The sequence below is a fragment of the Meleagris gallopavo genome, chromosome 6 (genome assembly GCF_905368555.1).
Source record: "Meleagris gallopavo chromosome 6, MGAL_WU_HG_1.1, whole genome shotgun sequence".
NCBI classification, from domain to species: domain Eukaryota; kingdom Metazoa; phylum Chordata; class Aves; order Galliformes; family Phasianidae; genus Meleagris; species Meleagris gallopavo.
The window spans coordinates 13,318,513-13,335,316 of NC_139409.1; the positions used below are offsets into that span (position 1 = coordinate 13,318,513).

Below are 16,804 nucleotides of genomic sequence, written 5' to 3' on the forward strand. Positions count from 1 at the left end.
AATGTCCTTTATGAACATAAATGGGCATATAAATGCTTACTTTATAATTACTGTTTACAAAAAGAGCCACTCAGTAATTAGGAAAAGATATATGAGCATTTCATTTAGAAGGTAGCAAAGCAGAATAAGGAAGTTTAGAGTAAGTTGCCATGTAAGAGGATAGCCTTTCCCTCTGCATATGAAACTGAATATGTCAAACAGCTGGTTTATATAGCATTGTCCCCTTTCTGCTTCTTTTTCCTCTCAAGCTGTTATAATCATTTTTCTTTCTTGTCTCATAGACTGTTGTTTTTTTTAACAAGACACAGTCTTGAAAAATAAAATAAAAAACAACAAAATCTCATTTGTTTTCAACTGCAGACATTAGTCTAGGAAGAACAGCAGTTTGTGACACAAGCTAGGAAGTGGGCAATTTTATAAGGCATTGTCTAAGCTGAAATTCGTTTACTTGGCACAGAGAGTGTTATGTAAAAACACTTGCACAAGACTTTAGGCCACATTCAAAAGCCTGGGGATCCTGGATGGCAGTTTGTTTGCACAGCTGGGAAGCTATCAGCCCACCCTTGTCCCAGCTGGCTGCTCTGCTGTTGTTCACCCTGGCAGCTGCACTGTGCCCAGCCATCCTCATGACACTCAGTCTTCCAACCAATACAGGCTGCAGCAAGAGGGTGGCCTCTTCTAGGAGGTGTGAGTTCATTGAGATAAAATTTCTAATTTGTTGAGATGCATTTATTTCTGGCTGAGGGTGCAAGCGGCAGGACCCCAGACCTCTGGGGGAACCAGAGTGCAGGAATTCTGCAGACCTGGGAAAGAGGATTTTTGTTTTGTTTCTATTTAAAAGTTCTTCTTAACAGTAGGGCAGCTGAGGGGGAATTTTTTGACAGCTGCTCTTTGAATATGTTTGATAAAATGGATTTCATGTCAACTGAGTTGCTCAGCATTTTAATAGCTGAGTGGAAAAATGGAAGCATTTACTGAAGCATTTGTTGCCTTGCTGTGTTTCATACCAAGACAGCAATAAACATAGTGAAGAGTTGCTATGCTGTTGCTGTGCATCCCTTCTGTATGTCCAGCATCCCTCTTCCCGCTTCCATCCCACCTCATCTTTTTCTCAAGGCACAAGTCCTATGCAAAAGGGTATTCTGCACCTTTAAACAAAATAATTCTAAGTGCAGTGAGTGTATATATATATATTTTTTTCTGATAGATCTCTCCCAGTTTTAACAACAAGATCCAATTGTGCAACTGTCAGCTGATTTTCACTAAAACTGTGTATCTAAAAACAGAGGCTAGAAATGTAGTCCACAAAGGTGAGAAGGCAAGTCTGGGTGAAGAAAGGATTTTAGAGGAATACTGTTCAGGGGTTTCTTGGCACGCCTCTGAACATGCAGCTGTGATAAGGGCTACCCTCAGCCCCAGCTGTAGAGCTATGCAGACATCAACCTGCAAACAGCCAGCAGTGTTTCTTGTCCAGCTGGGTAACTGATACTGTGGTACGACCAGACTAACTGGGACTTTGCCATAGATTTTTATAAACAAATTCTCAAAATCCCACCAAGTCAGCTGATGTTTCTCAGAAATATTTCGTTATGAAATTGTTAGCATTTTCATGCAAGTCCTTAAAAGTCAGTTTAAACCAAACATATTCTTCGAAGCCAGAAGTCGGAGTACTTTACCAGAATGTCACTCTAAACACAATAGAATTCATGACCAGAATATGCTCTCTGTTTATCAGCTGCTATTACAAATGAAATTTTCTGCTCTAAACAAAAACTAATTAATAATTTTGTTTGATGCAGTAAGATTTGTATCTCTGTTGTTTTTATGAGCTGTGTTTAAAGCTCTGTGCTTACTTTTATCATTCAGATGGTTAAAATAATAGTGATGGATGTTGGTATCTTTTCACTGATTTGAAAAGCCAGACCTTGCTAACATTGTCGGTTTCATTGACTGTAACTTGACATACTCATTCACTTCTGAGACCAACAAATCTGCTGAGAATTCCCTGCAGATTATTGAGAGATGATGTGAATAATGTTAAGTGTGTCCCCAAAGACTTTCACGATGGATATGCATAATCAAGCATGCAGTTCTCTACACTAATTCTAATTACTTTTTTTTCTTCCCTAAATCGCTAAGGTTCCCCAACCAGAGATGTAGGGCCTTCATTAGGTCTGAAGAAATCCAGCTCATTAGAAAGTCTGCAGACAGCCGTTGCTGAGGTGACTCTCAATGGTGATATTCCCTTCCACCGCCCCCGCCCACGAATTATCCGAGGACGAGGCTGCAATGAAAGCTTCAGAGCTGCCATAGACAAATCGTATGATAAACCCGTAGCAGATGATGATGATGAAGGCATGGAAACTTGTAAGTAAGCTATTGTTGTACGTAATGAATGTTAACAGTATCAGTCAATTCTTTTAGAAGGTAATTAAAAGAGATTGAAGATAATTTTTGGATTTTAAAAGAATAGAGCTAATATCTCTTCCTGGATTTTTTTCAGGCTTTTGCCCTTCATATGCATTAAACAGATTGCAACACTCTGCAGCTTCCTTCCTTCCTAAAATAAGGAAATAAGATTATTAGGAGTGTGTTTACTTAAATTACTTACTATGAAAATTTTCTGTAAGGCAGCTAATTAATTTACTGATGTAAATTAGAAAAAATTTTACGCAGAAACTAAAAAAAAACCACTGAATTAATGTTACAAAAATACGTGCATCTAACTTTGAAAGGGTACGTTTGTAGTGTCTGGGGAAGAAAAAGAAATCACTGTCCTTTAATTAGAATGAGTAAGGCTGGCAGATCTAATAAAATATAAAGTTAATGATCAGCTATTACCCACCCTAATGGGCATTCATTTACATTTTCAGTTCTTTAACCCGAAGTATGACCCAACATGTGGAGAATGTCATTAACATAAAAGAATCACTTCAAAGCTAACCTTATCATTATTGAACTATGTAAGAATGGGTGGGAAAATGACAACTTATATTGAATAAAAATAGTGTGAATGGTAAATTACCTCAATCGAGAGTTGTATTAAAATTATGGAATTTTTAACCTTCATGTTGTATTAGTTTCAACTTGTCACACACACCCGCAGAATTTTTTTAATCAACCTGCAGCTAGTTAAAAGTTTATGAATGAAGAAGACGCTTGGAAAGCTGAAGTGGTAAAATTTTTCTGCAAATATTCAGGTAAATAACATTGAAAAGAGACTTTCCAGTCTCTGCTAGTTTTGAAATTTTTTATTTTCTAAAGTGTCATTCCGTAGTATTCTATTGTAAGCTTACTCTTTTTATATTTTTCAGAACTCTTTGTTTTTTTTTTTTCTTTTAATCTGTCTGTTAATAAAAGTGTTCTGAGATTGGAAGGGAGGTCATTCTTCTCAAGGTAGTTACAGACAGAATTAATTCTGCTTCGCTTTTACCATACCTAGCAATTTCACGAAGCAGTGAGGTTAAATGCTGGTCTGGTGCTGCTGGCTGTCATTCTGTTTTTCACCAGTAAGACAACAGTATGAGAAAAAGTGTAATGGTCCTGCTCATTCTCCCAAAGGCATAGGTGTGTGCCTATGGTCTTCTGGGATGTAAGGTCATGTTTTTCTAAAAGCCCTTATTTGGTGTGAGTCAACTGATGGAGATATCTTGTTTTGAGGCATCAATATCCAGGGTTTATCCAGAAGTTACAGATCATTTAACTTTGTTTCACCAAAATTACAGCAAAACTGTTTTCAAAAAACATATTCTAGATGAGTATAGGCTTATGAGATTTCTGTAAGATGTTTTGAGCTTATTGATGCAATGCACAGAGCAAGATTGTTCACAAATCCCACCCGCTAAGGAAGGCCTGAAGGAAGTATGACCAAGCGATGTGCATGGAACTGCATGTTCTGTTGAAGTTGTGGGGTTGAATAATTTCCATGTATTACAATAAAGCGTCTAAAAAGTAATCCAGAAAGTTGCACTGCCAGTGTAATAGAAAGAGATGTGTAGTAAAGCAGTCCTAGTAAGTTCATTGGATTGAATTCAGTTCCAGGAACAGTGTTGAAGATCCTTTAGGTCTTCCCCTTCTTATGGAGGACAGGAGAGTTTAAGAGCTAGTCCAGACATATGGGCTTGGAATTAGCTCAGAATGCTAAATCCTGATGTCTGTCTTTCTGGGAACCTGCATGTATCTGTAAAAAAACAACTGCAATCTTCCCAACTTTGTGTAAATTTTGTGTGGCTTCAGATTCCAGAGAATTTACCAAGTGATGTCTTCAGCTGGAAAAAGTCTGGGCGCCTTTGAATACATGGAAGTTGATTTGACAATCTGGTAGTAGCCTAATGGCTCACTGCTGCCATAATGACATGGCATAATTTTTTTTTAATTGTATTTAATTATTTCATAATTGTTTGAAATTAAAATGTGGCTTTCTTGTATTATAAAATCCAGGCAAACATGTTGGTGGTCAATTTGCTGATACCCTTGAGATTGGAATCATTTGTCTTTCTTGATATGTTTTCTCTTTCTTCTCCAAATGTTTCAGTGCTGAGAGTGCTTTTCTTTTCCAGACACTGCACTGCAATATATTTTATAGAGGAATTCGTAACATGTCATTACCCATATAAGAAAGCCATAAAACACAGGTAGTACGTGTGGCAGAGAGGCCGACTCTCTTATAAATAAACTTACTGTCTTTGCAAAGAAAAAAGTTATTAAATGGCTAGGAAAATCAGATAGGTATGTCCTGTTCTGGGGCAATCTTTTAGTAGGTATGTGAGAGGATGTGTATGAATTTTAATGGTTGTAAATAAGTCATATTTATGGAGAAGTGTGAGTGTTGAACTATCAAAGGTCATTTTGCCTGATTTTCTCTTTTTTTTCTTTCCTAAATACTTGAAATAGCTGACTGAAAGCAAAACGTTTATCTTCAGTGATGTGAATGAGAACAAGACATTTGAATTGGGAGAGATCAGCAAAGCTTTCTAATCTTTTGCTGAATCTTAATTGCTAGAATCTATGGCCGTATTAAATATCACAACAAGAAGCCTGGAAACTTAGTGACAAAATAGCTTCATGTTAAGTAGCTTTGATTCCTCATGTGCATCTTTTCCACTTTATGGCCTAATTAGGAGAATAGCTTCATAATACCTGTTTCTGTAGTTCTCTTTAGTACAGTGTGGTTCATGAAATGACACTGGTTTTCAGCTTTAATTGATGTTTAAAGTATACTCCAATTTAATTTTTTTCTTCAGTGTCCTGAATGGAGGAAGGGAGCAGGAGAGTGGAGGAAAAAGTAACAGTACCAAAACAAATAAATTCTGTGTTTTGCAGCAACCTGATGTCATTACTGCAACTTAACAAAAATAAGAAGTTTCATTTCTGCCTCAGCTTGAATTTTAATTGGGCAGCATTTGCATTTGTTCTAAACGCTAGTAATTAGGTGTACGTTAATTGCAGACTGAATGTTCTGCATAAAAGTGGAACAAGTTTCTTCATGTTGTGTGTTTTTAAGAAACTGGAAATCCATTTACTCCAGTGGAAACACAAATGTTTATTCCAAGGGAACAGACATCCTGGTTCACAAGGCTCATTTGAAACCATGGAATTAACTGTGAGCAAAATGTATATGATAGACAAATATTTATTGCAGCACAACTGTGGAAAGGAGCCAACATTATCTCCATAGAATATGCAAAACAATAAAAGGAAGCATTGTTATGACAAGTAGTTCTGCAATCAGCACAGCTCAATACACTTAATACATATTTAGGCTTGAAATAGTGTATTGTCATATGAATATGAACAACCATAAAACAAATTTGTTTATCTTTGGAATTCTAGCAATGCAGTACCAAGAAAACAGTCAACTTCAAAATTTGTCAGATTTTTATAGTTTTTTTTTTTTAAAGTAATTATGTTTGTTTCCAAGTACAATCATTTAAATGCCTAGTTGGTTTAAATGGAACAGATTGTAGCTATAAATTAACATGCAAAAAATTTGCATCTCTATTCCAAAGTAGTTTTCCACTACTGTTTTAATAACAATTAAATATCGTCCAAAATTTGTGTAAGAAACACTTTCACCAAAAAAAGTCCAAGTACAGCTAATTCAGAGAAAGGTATAGGATGTGCCTGGTAGTTTTCTAAAATAAAATTATTCAAATTTTAAAGCTGTGCCTATAACTGAGAAGTTATGTCACCTGCTTATCTTGTAGCGGGCTAATATGAATTGCTGGGAACTGTGGTTTTTTCTTTTCGTTGATTTGTACTTCAGAGTACTAGTTGATATTCCAAAATGGTTATTAATATTGATATTTATCTGACATGATATGTTTCTCTGAAAAATGTTTATGTGATCTTGCAGGGTTGGATAATATTCATAGAAATGCTTATTTGTTGAATAAGACTATTGGGCAGCTCTGTGTAATGTAATATTGAAGAATAAACAGTATTTTGCAGGCAGGTTTCTGAGAGAGAGAACATAGAATATCTACTGGCTTTCAGCTGGTGATTTGTAGACTCCTCAACTTCAATGAATTACTGGTATGGCAAACATGAAAGATGAATAAGAAGAGCAAATTTATATTCTACAGTATTCTGTTTAGAAAAATTTCTAAAGAATTGCACACTTCCATTAGCTGTAGAAAAGTCCCTGAGGTCTACCAATAACAGTAGTAGTGGTAATAATAAGTAAACATGTGCTGAAGTTAAAAATTATTCTTCCTTCCAGCTCTGTCATGGCTTTTTCCTTTTTTTTTTTTTTTTTTTTGTGTGTGTGTGTGTGTTTTTTATATATATATATGTGTATTTATACTTGTTTAGAACCTGTAAGAGCTATGGGAATCAGTGCAGAGTATGTGCCGGTGATCCTAATTGCTGCCTTGTGCTGTCTGTTGGAAAACTGAAAAATGATGCAGCCCTGCTTATAATGTGATGAAATAAAATGTTAGAGCTCCTGGGAGATCTCAGCTTCAACACTCATGCGGTGTAGTTGTTGGACATGGCTTTAAGCTATGTCAAAATAGCTTCATGATTCTAACTCTCATGTTTAGCATAATTTTCTTTCTTTCTCACTAAACTGCTGGGGGAGTTTTTTGTTCCTTATTGGATTGTTTCTTTTGATCATTTTTATTTCAGATTTTCTGAAACATGGGTGCCCTGTTAAATTTAACCTCAGGTATATTTTAGGATTCTCTGAGTCTTGGTCTTGGGTTAGAAACGGAGAAGAAACACAAGACCTGCCCTTAAAATGTTTTCCTTGTTCCACTGGGTGGAATCTTCCCACCTGTGCCTCCCAGGCTGCTCCATCTCAACCAGTATTACTGCTCTGGAAGAATAAAAGTTATGATGCATGATGTGTTTTAAACTACGCCAGGAAATGAAGTAGTGCAGCAGAATCATTACGGTATATGCAGCAGAAGAAAAAGTCTATTAAGGCTTCTATTGAGGGTCAACAGTCCTTAATGACTTTCATATTTTTATGGGAATATTGCTAAGAATTTACTGACAGGGCATGCTACACAGCTGTTGTTTCTTCTTGCAGACATTTCTGAAGCTCTCCTCAACTGATTTAGATGCTGAAACAAAAGGATCCAATTAACATCACTTAATGGGGTTCAATTAACATCTTCCCCATAATCTATGTTATTCAGAGTGCACATAAAGTATGAATTGAGTTATACAGAATGTTCTGCAAAGATGAATTCCTTGACTTTAAGGGTTTATGTAAACATGGCCATTCCAAGAATACTCCAAACTAGTGAATACTCAATTTGAAAAAGAGTGGAAATATCTTGCTTTTGTGCATATATCCTGCTTGGAAATAATTATTACAATAAACAATCTGCCTTTGTTGTTTGTTCTTATTCTGTATTGTTTCTTAATTTGTGCTTTCAGTGGAGGAAGACACAGAGGAAAGTTCAAGATCTGGTAGAGAATCTGTTTCCACAGCAAGTGACCAGCCATCCCACTCACTGGAGAGACAGATGAATGGAAGCCAAGATAAAGGCGACAGAAAAAAGGCTGGAAAGGAAAAGAAGAAAGATCGAGATAAAGAGAAGGATAAAATTAAGGCAAAGAAAGGAATGCTGAAAGGTTTAGGAGACATGTTCAGGTAGGTGCTTTGCAATCGAATATGAAAATAATGAACCTTCATCTTTTATCTGTCAGTTTCTGTGTTTATAAGTAGTGCCATGAAAAAGAAGCAGCTCAGAATGGAAGAGAAGCTGCTGGCTAGCAGGCTGAAAGGGCTGCAAAAACAGAGCAGGTTTTAAGCATTCGTGCTGCCTGATCTTGGAAACAATCTTTGGTGATATCTAAGTAATGCACATATCTCTTGTCAGATCAAGTATTTTTCTTTTTTCTTTTCTTTTCTTTTCTTTTCTTTTCTTTCTTTTCTTTTCTTTTCTTTTCTTTTCTTTTCTTTTCTTTTCTTTTCTTTTCTTTTCTTTTCTTTTCTTTTCTTTTCTTTTCTTTTCTTTTCTTTTCTTTTCTTTTCTTTTCTTTTCTTTTCTTTTCTTTTCTTTTCTTTTCTTTTCTTTTCTTTTCTTTTCTTTTCTTTTCTTTTCTTTTCTTTTCTTTTCTTTTCTTTTTTTTCTTTTTCTTTTTTCTTTTCTTTTTCTTTTTCTTTTTCTTTTTCTTTTTCTTTTTCTTTTTCTTTTTCTTTTTCTTTTTCTCTTTCTTTTTCTTTTTCTCTTTCTTTTTCTCTTTCTCCTTTCCTCCCTTCTTTCCTTCCTTTCTCTCTTCCTTTCTCTCTTCCTTTCTCTCTTTCTTCACAGTTTGTGTTGTTCTAATCCTGTACCCAAAGCTTACATGCTACTAAATGAGTGGGTTTTTTTATTTAGCTATTAAGACTATTCTGTATCATGGAGGTAAGATAGGAAAGAGATGAATCAGTTTGAGATTGAAAAACAGCAGGCTCATCTTGAGGAAATCGGAATCTAAGTAAGACTGTGTGCTCTGAGAACCCACAGTCTGGAGAAAGGTCAGTGAAAGACCTGCTTTTTTACCAAGTACTGTGCTTTTTAAAGTAGTCTTCTCTCCAGCAGACATAAGTGATCTGAAAGGAGCAGACTGCTGAGGGACACCCTGCTGTTCTGGGTAAATGGTGAAACATGACAAACACCTTTGATCACTTCTGGGAAGGGGTGAGAAAGTAAGAAAATCAGTCTTTCTTTTAGCTAGCTAGTGTAAATAAATGCATTTTCAAGAAAAGAAAGATTATATTGAGGCAGTGTTTGTTTTCTTTCATATATGCAGTGTTTCATTATTTAATTTGAAATGAGATACCAGTATTATTTTGAAGATTTATTAACAGTGATTCTTCTCTCAAAGCATTTAAGCAGAGCTTCCATTACCTTAAAACTTGTTATCATCTTTATCGTGCAATTGAACTTTGGCTGTTACTGCTAGACCTTTGAGAGTTGTTCTGACTGTTAATGACAACACAAAATTAGTTAACTTAGGATCAAAAAAATTGGAAAATAATAGAAAATTTATTTGGAAAATATGGAGTCATATCAGGTTGTTAGGCAGCCCATGCAACAGCATACCAAAAGTGTTATAAAAGATGGCTTCACACATCAAAAGAAGGAGAGTACTTTGCTGCATCATATGGAAGTCCTACAGGAATACCTTCATTTTCTTGGTGTTTGCCTGACTAAGTCAAAGCCTGGAGTAAGGTTGCATCACACTTCTGGGGTGGAGGAAAAGGTTAGACGTATGAAATACTGTTGATTCTTTTCTGCACTTTGCCCTTTTTCTATAGATTAGTTTTGGGATAGTTCATCTCTGGTGTAAGTGGCTATCGCAATGGGAATAAACAGGCAAAATGGCAGCAAATCATCTGTGACAAATTTGGTTGTGTGTAAATAGCTTATGGATAACATGAGTGCTGCCTGGTGAGCTGAAGTTCAGCCGGAAAGTATTACACAGCATCGAGAAAGAAGGGCAGCTCCTACTTAATGTTCCTGATGCTCAGTGGACCTGGGAGACAGCTGCTTTACCGTGCAAGCTTTGGTACACAGACAAAGAATGAACCTGGGGAGAATGCCCTCCAAACAAGGGAGCCTTTATTTGTTGGGGAACCAGACAGTCCTGGGCTGATTGCCTGCTTTATGCCCTCTGGCATTAGAGCCTCCATGTGTTCCAGAACAGCTTTGAAAGCTCTAGATGGAAATGAGTCCAAAAGTGGCAATTAATACCAGAAGCAACATTGTCTGTATGTTCAATACAATAGTCCTGAAATCTTTAATCTGAAAAGTATAATTTTGCTGATAAGAAGGCCTGATGCTGTCTTCGTTGTATGCTCTTCATAACAGCCAGTGTTTCCTTGAGTTATTTTTCCCTCAATGCCATTTCTATGTGAACTTTACTTTTTAGTCTCCTCTTAATTAATGTGGGAGCAGTGCTACCTGGATGCAGTTCTGACTCCTCCTGGATCTTTAAATTAGCTTGCACCTTGTCAGCCCACCCAGGAGAGGTGCTTCTGGCAAACAGGAAAATGCTGATTGAAGGAATTAAGCATTATGTCTCATTTCCACTTTGTGCTCAGATTTGCTTTGCTGACAGGCTTCTCAATAATGTTTGAGACTTTATTATGTCTGTAAGATAAACTACTACTTCTGGCTATATCATGCTTTGTTTTTCTGTTTATCTGACATACAGATATCAAGTAATCAGAAGATGTGGTGCAATAAAAAACAATGATGACAGTAACATTTGAAATTCAAGTCATGATCAAAGCATAATTGGATGTTTTGGTTCTTTGCAACGTTGTGATTTCTTTGTAGTTCTTTTTCTTCTTTTTCTTTCTTCCTTCCCAGTGCTCTTATTGTAAGATAATCTTTCTTCATTGAGTTGTAAGGGCAAGAACACTTGCGGGGTGAAATCGCTGTTAACTGACACACCAGTGTCTGTATTTAGCCAAGGGGCTTTTTACTACCTATATGCAAACTGACAGCTTCTAAAGTGAAGTCTGTGTAATGTATAAAAGCAAGCTACTTGCCTTCAGTTAAAATCTTAGGATTTGGTACTGGGATCTTCATTAAACTGCACTATGAGATGGAAATTTCCACAAGGGGACCCAAGGTTACATTTGTCCTTCAGCATCCAGGCATCATTTCCAAGATCTCCTGGTGATTGAGATAGCAGGTTAAAATCATAAATAAACCTTTTAAGTACTTGCATTGTTTTACGGCTTTCATCAACCAAAGTAGAGAAGCTTGATGCAACCACGAGGGAGAACTGTAAGATGCAGTGCTCTGAGACACCGAGCTTCCCTCACTTCCAAAGGACCTTCACTCACACTGGGCTGTGAACAGTCTGAAATTTCACTCTTCTCTCTGTGAAATAAATCTATCTGAGTATGTGTGCATTTCTTTTTTCACTATGACATTTCAGAGCAGAAGAGAATAATATTTATAAATTTGACATTTGGCTTAATGGTCCCTCTTTCTGCTCACAGATAAATATAGACTGTAAATAAAGCCAGAAGAGTGTTGAACGGAAATATTGATCTCTTGGAGGAGATGCTGACACACTAGCCTTGGTGCTGCTTTGAGCTGCTGCAGATCTTATACCAGAACATATCTTTGTTGCCCAAGCAATTACATCATTGCCCTAACTTTCTTATCCATGCAGTAATCTGTTATGTCCTCTGGCTTTAATCTTGTACCATGGAGAGACTGTGCAGTTCTATCTTCTCCACTGCTGACATTTAAGGGCCATCTGGATGGCCACTGACAGCTTAGCAAATAGTTTTGGGGAAGCTGATAAAAAGTTCTGCTAGTTTTTGCTTGTCTACTACGAAGGCTTGAATAGATGCATGTTTTGATATCAGAAGATTACAAAAATCTTTATTTTCCTCAAAGTGCAATCTAAAATATATATTTACTCACTTCTGAGTCTCAGTTTGTTTATTTCTGTAGAGATTCTGTTTCTTGATGAAATGAACCTGACAAGAACAATCCGTTGATAAAAAGGTCTTTGTAGTGGTGCATTAGGCAAGACGCTTTATGGTTTCAAGCAGTGCACTTATAATTAGTGCTGGTAGGGATACATTAATTTGATGGGCTTCGCTGTTGTGCGATTCTTTGACATTTCTCTCCTATGAGAGAAAATTGTGTGTGCCACTTTCTTTTTCCCTCCTCCTGTCAGGTACAGCATATTTTCACTTATGAAAATGGGGACCCTTGGGATAGAAAACAGGGTAAAGTTTTTAGCTGTGTCACTAAGACCAATGAAGTAATGGGTCACAAATGAAAGAATTGTAGCTCCACATCTTTAACCAGCATCCACCTGTAATTTTCTCTGTAATAGACCCAAGCCAAGATTTTGTAATACAGTAGCATCACTGTAACTATGTCACTGTTTTTTGGAATTTATTTCATTTGTGAGGAAGTATACGATCATGGTCTTACTGGGGAGTTTGTATGGGAGAACTCTCACTGGAGAGTTTTATAAAAAATTATGTTTGGCAAGTGATCAATCTCAGGAAAGAATGTGTCCGAAGTATAACATAGTTAGAAGAAACTGATCTACTAAGATGTTGAGAAAAAAAGAGGAAAGAAAAACAACTTTGGGTTTCCAAAAAGAAGAGGAATATTAGCCAGTCACATTTTGATGAAAAAACACTGGAGGGACAGTCATGATGACAAATAGATCTCAAACAAATTGACATCTATACAATGAGATAAAAATGAGTTTGCAAAAACAAAAGATATGCTTGAGTTTTTTGGCAAGCTGCTGAGGACAATGAAAGATGCTGTAAGGAGTATACCTTTGTATCTTAATACTGAGTTTAAGTAAGAAAATATTTACATTGGTTTTGGAGGTTGCCTATGAAATGGATGTCAGGTACTTTGAAGCAACTGTGGTTAAGTAGTTATAAGAAGTGGATACCTTTCTCCTGTAGATTAATACCTCAATCCCACATAAACATAGCTTTTCAGTGGGGAACCACTGGGTGTTGAAATTTGTGGAGCAAGACACTATGCTAAGAAGTAAGTATATGCATAGGTGTTCTTAGTACTGGGGACTGTATATTTCAAGAGCTGTTCTGTAATATTGATGGAAATGTAAATCTGTGATATGTGGTGATTAATCTTCAATTCCTCTCTTGATTTTGCAGCATACAGGTAAGTAAATCAATGCACTGGCTAGCCAATGCAAATGTAATATTCTCAGATTACCATTAAAACCTAATCCTAAATTACATTTAAAAATGATTACTGGGAGCCTAGTATTTTTTTTCCTAATTCTGTGAGAACAAATAGACAACTTAGTTTCCATCCTTGTTTTGCTGAAAGCAGATATACTGTTGTCTTTTTTCCCCCTTCTTTTCAACACAGCTACTTCCAAGGTACATGTACCACTTCATAACACTAATATTTGTAGCTTTGAATTATACCTTTCAATCATGTTAGCCTTCTGAGACTTCTGGCTGAACATATGGGAGAATAACCTACAAGGATTACTGTTGCGTTTTACATGACTTCCTTGTGCTGTCTACTGAAGATTCTCCTCATCAGTAATGTCTGTAAAAAAATGAAAAGCAAATTGCGAGGGTTTGTTGTGGTTTAACCTGGCAGGTGGCTCAGCTCCATAAAGTCGTTTGCTCATCCCCCCTTTCTCAGTGGAATGTAGAACTCATGGGTTGAGATAAAACTAAGATAGAGAAAAGGAAAAGGGCAGTCCATATATATACACATACATATATATATGTATATGTATATAGATATGACTGTGTATAGCAAGTAATGCACAAGCAATTGCTCACCACCACTGACTAGCCCCCAGTGAGCAGAAGAGAGCAAGACAAACTCCCCCTCCCTTCAAAACTTCTTTCACATGTTGTCATGTGATATGGAATACCCCTTTGGCCAATTTAAATCAACTGTCCTAATTCTGTTCCCTCTCAGCTCCTTGGGCTCTTTGCTGAAAACAGCCAAGGCTCTGTACTTTCCTGCTTAGCAGCAACTATAAACATTGGTGTGTTATCAGCATTGTTTTTCTCCCAGAACCAAAACGTGGCATCTTACCAGACACTTTGAAGAAAGCAATTCTATCCTAGCTGAAACTAAAACAAGCTTATAACACTTATTTGGTAATTACCTTATTTTTCTTTTATTTAATAACAGCCTTCAGACTTTTAAGCAGGCTCGTGAGAAGAAGGTGTCTGAGTTGTAAAATACTATTGAATTATACCCCAATCAACAGGACTGGAGAATATTTTGAACTCAATAAAATAAAATTTGTGGACTGATTTTCATCATTCAGTAGCTTAAGAAGCAACAATAATGGTATTTTCATTGGAAGTGTGACTAATAGACTTCATATTGGTGAATAACACCTTCTGATAAATGAACTTAATTGAAAACAAGGAAACGAGTTTCAGAAGTTAGAGTTCTTTGTTTTTTTTTTAGTGCTCTGCTCATGTCACTAAATACCATAAATCTTCAGTCTTAGAACATGAAGTAAGAGGTTATTGCTTAAACACCTGTCTGTTGTATCACTGAAACTTCAAAGATCATTGCTTGCACACTGAATTGCACCTGGCTTTGCTAACAGTCATCTGGGGACATTGTAGGCAGCTTGTGGGACTTCTAAGAATTTCATCAAAAAAAGTTGAGGTGGGTCGTTGCTCAGGTAAATGGAATGTGGGGCCATTTTTGCTGTTCTTTACCTGCTATTACTATATGTGCCAGCTGACAGAACCTTCATTAAATCCATATCTGCTTCCCCTCTTTTACCAGCTAGGAAATGTGTGTCTGACAAACTACAGTTGTAGACGTAAGGTATAAGTATGCTGGCTTTTCAATTTTGAAAGGAGGAGCATAATCCTTGTCCTGACTGCAAGTTGGATGCTGTTAATGACGCTTTTGTTTGCTTTGCTGCTCTGGGCTACTTCGTCATGATCTATTTTCAAAGTTTCAGCCAGCTCCTGGGATGTGGAGTCACAAGAGCTTTTCAAATGGAATCAGCCATGCAACAAATTGTCATCTTTGATGCAGACAATTACCCAGGACTCTTGTAAATGTCTTTCAAAGCATTTTCATATTCTTTACTTCCTTCTTTCCAATTAAAAGAAAATAAGGAATGGAAAGAGAAAAACTTGATTTAAAATAGTTTTTCTTTTTAGAAGGACAAATGATGCTCCTTTATTCCTCTCCATACTTTTTCCTGTTTTCTTCTGCTTGGTGTAATCAGACACTTTGAGGAGATTTGTATTTCATTGCCTTCATCCCCAAACATCCCATGGTACAGATGCTTATGACTAAAATGTAATTGGGGCACTGGGCAGTGGAATGGCAAATTCTTATTTCTAATCCAAACAACCTCACATAATCTGTCAGGGATTTGAGGAATGCAGCTTCATTAAGTGGTTAGTAAACTGTGACTTTTACATGAAACACAGAGAGCAGTGGTATGCAATTGTGAGAGAGAGAGATCTGAAATGAGAGATTAATGTAATCATACATGGCTTTCTAGTTTGTCATTCTGATAGAAAGCAGTGCTTTGTAGTATGTACTCCTAATGCTGGATTTTTCCGTAGTAAGTCTTGAACTTGTGTATCTGATGGGGGCATGTTGTGTGTTTTTTAATTTGAATAGAATCAGACCTTTTTTTTCTAGCATCCCGAATTAAGTGTCAGGATGACCTGATACTAGAGACAAGTTCATAGTAGCTGCTAACATATTCTCCTAGTATTCTTCCTTTTCTTGTCAGTGAGTTTAAATAGAGAACCTTTGACATCTACAGCACCGTATCTGACTGCAAAGCAAGTGAGGGAGTCACGCAGTGTGACAGCTGAGCCCTCCAAGATCCTTCCTGGCATTCTGCAGCATTTCTCTTCCAGGCCTGAAGTATGAATATAGAAAGCAAGTGTCAAGGATGACACCTACTTTATAATCTCTGTAAAGCAAGCCTTTTTGGAGAAGAATTTGTTGACAGTTCAGAGATTCAAAGTCAATTTCAGTTTTAGCTTGTATAGAAATAGAATTTTTTCCTCCACCTGATGTGATAATTGAAGACTACTAACTAGTCAGCATGTTAGTCCCTAGCAAAGTACGGTAAATAAATACTGTCTGGAGACATGAAGGATCTGTTAGATGAAAAGCTTTATTAACAGTATTTGTTTCATTATTTGTTGGAAATGTTCTTTCAGGTTTTAAACTGCTCCTGATAGTACTTTATATTGATAAAGGTTACAGTTGATTTGTCTGCAGATTGTTTTTAAAACTGAGGTTTTTTTTATTTTTCTTAAAAACAGGAATAGGAAAGTTGTCTCAGAAGAAAAGTAGTGTGACAACGTACTTTTGTAGCACAAGTTGTCACAGGCTATTATGTGATAGTCACTTGAAGTACATAAGTAGGCAGCTGCAGGAGAGCTGATCCTTCTCTAAAAGATGAAGCACTCACTCACTGCTGTGTCTCACTTCTTGTAAGCAAGGTGGATTCGTGGTGCATGTGAATGGTGGAGCCTCCTAGGATTTCCGTGTGTCTTACAGTTGTGCAGAGAAGTAATCATTAGAGACACTGTTGTAAAACATTTCAGTGAGAATGGCAGGATAGGTATCAGCCAGTATGATTTATGAAATGAAACATACTGGAATAGAAATAGTCTGCGAGGCCATGTGTTTCCCTGAGTGCAGTAAGAAAACAGTGGGTATCAGGCATCCGGAGGGCTTGTTTAGGCTTTTGAGTTGTTTCATAGAGAAATAAGAGGAACAAAACTTTTGTAAAATGACAAACAGAAAAGCAGATATTAGAAACAGAATGCCCCTGAGATGTGCAAGTAGTATTTCCCTCACTT

At 36.7% G+C, this 16,804-nt stretch overlaps 1 protein-coding gene across 12 annotated transcripts in view; it reads left to right on the top strand.

The window, feature by feature from the left end:
* Nucleotides 1-16,804, top strand: part of PARD3 (par-3 family cell polarity regulator) — a 434,123-nt gene that overhangs the window by 283,816 nt on the left and 133,503 nt on the right. For all 12 annotated transcript variants that reach the window (XM_085227074.1, XM_085227084.1, XM_085227082.1 and 9 more), the window contains 2 exons: nucleotides 2,140-2,367; nucleotides 7,888-8,104. In XM_085227074.1, the coding sequence (XP_085083200.1) occupies nucleotides 2,140-2,367; nucleotides 7,888-8,104 (445 nt within the window). The remainder of the gene's footprint in view (nucleotides 1-2,139; nucleotides 2,368-7,887; nucleotides 8,105-16,804) is intronic.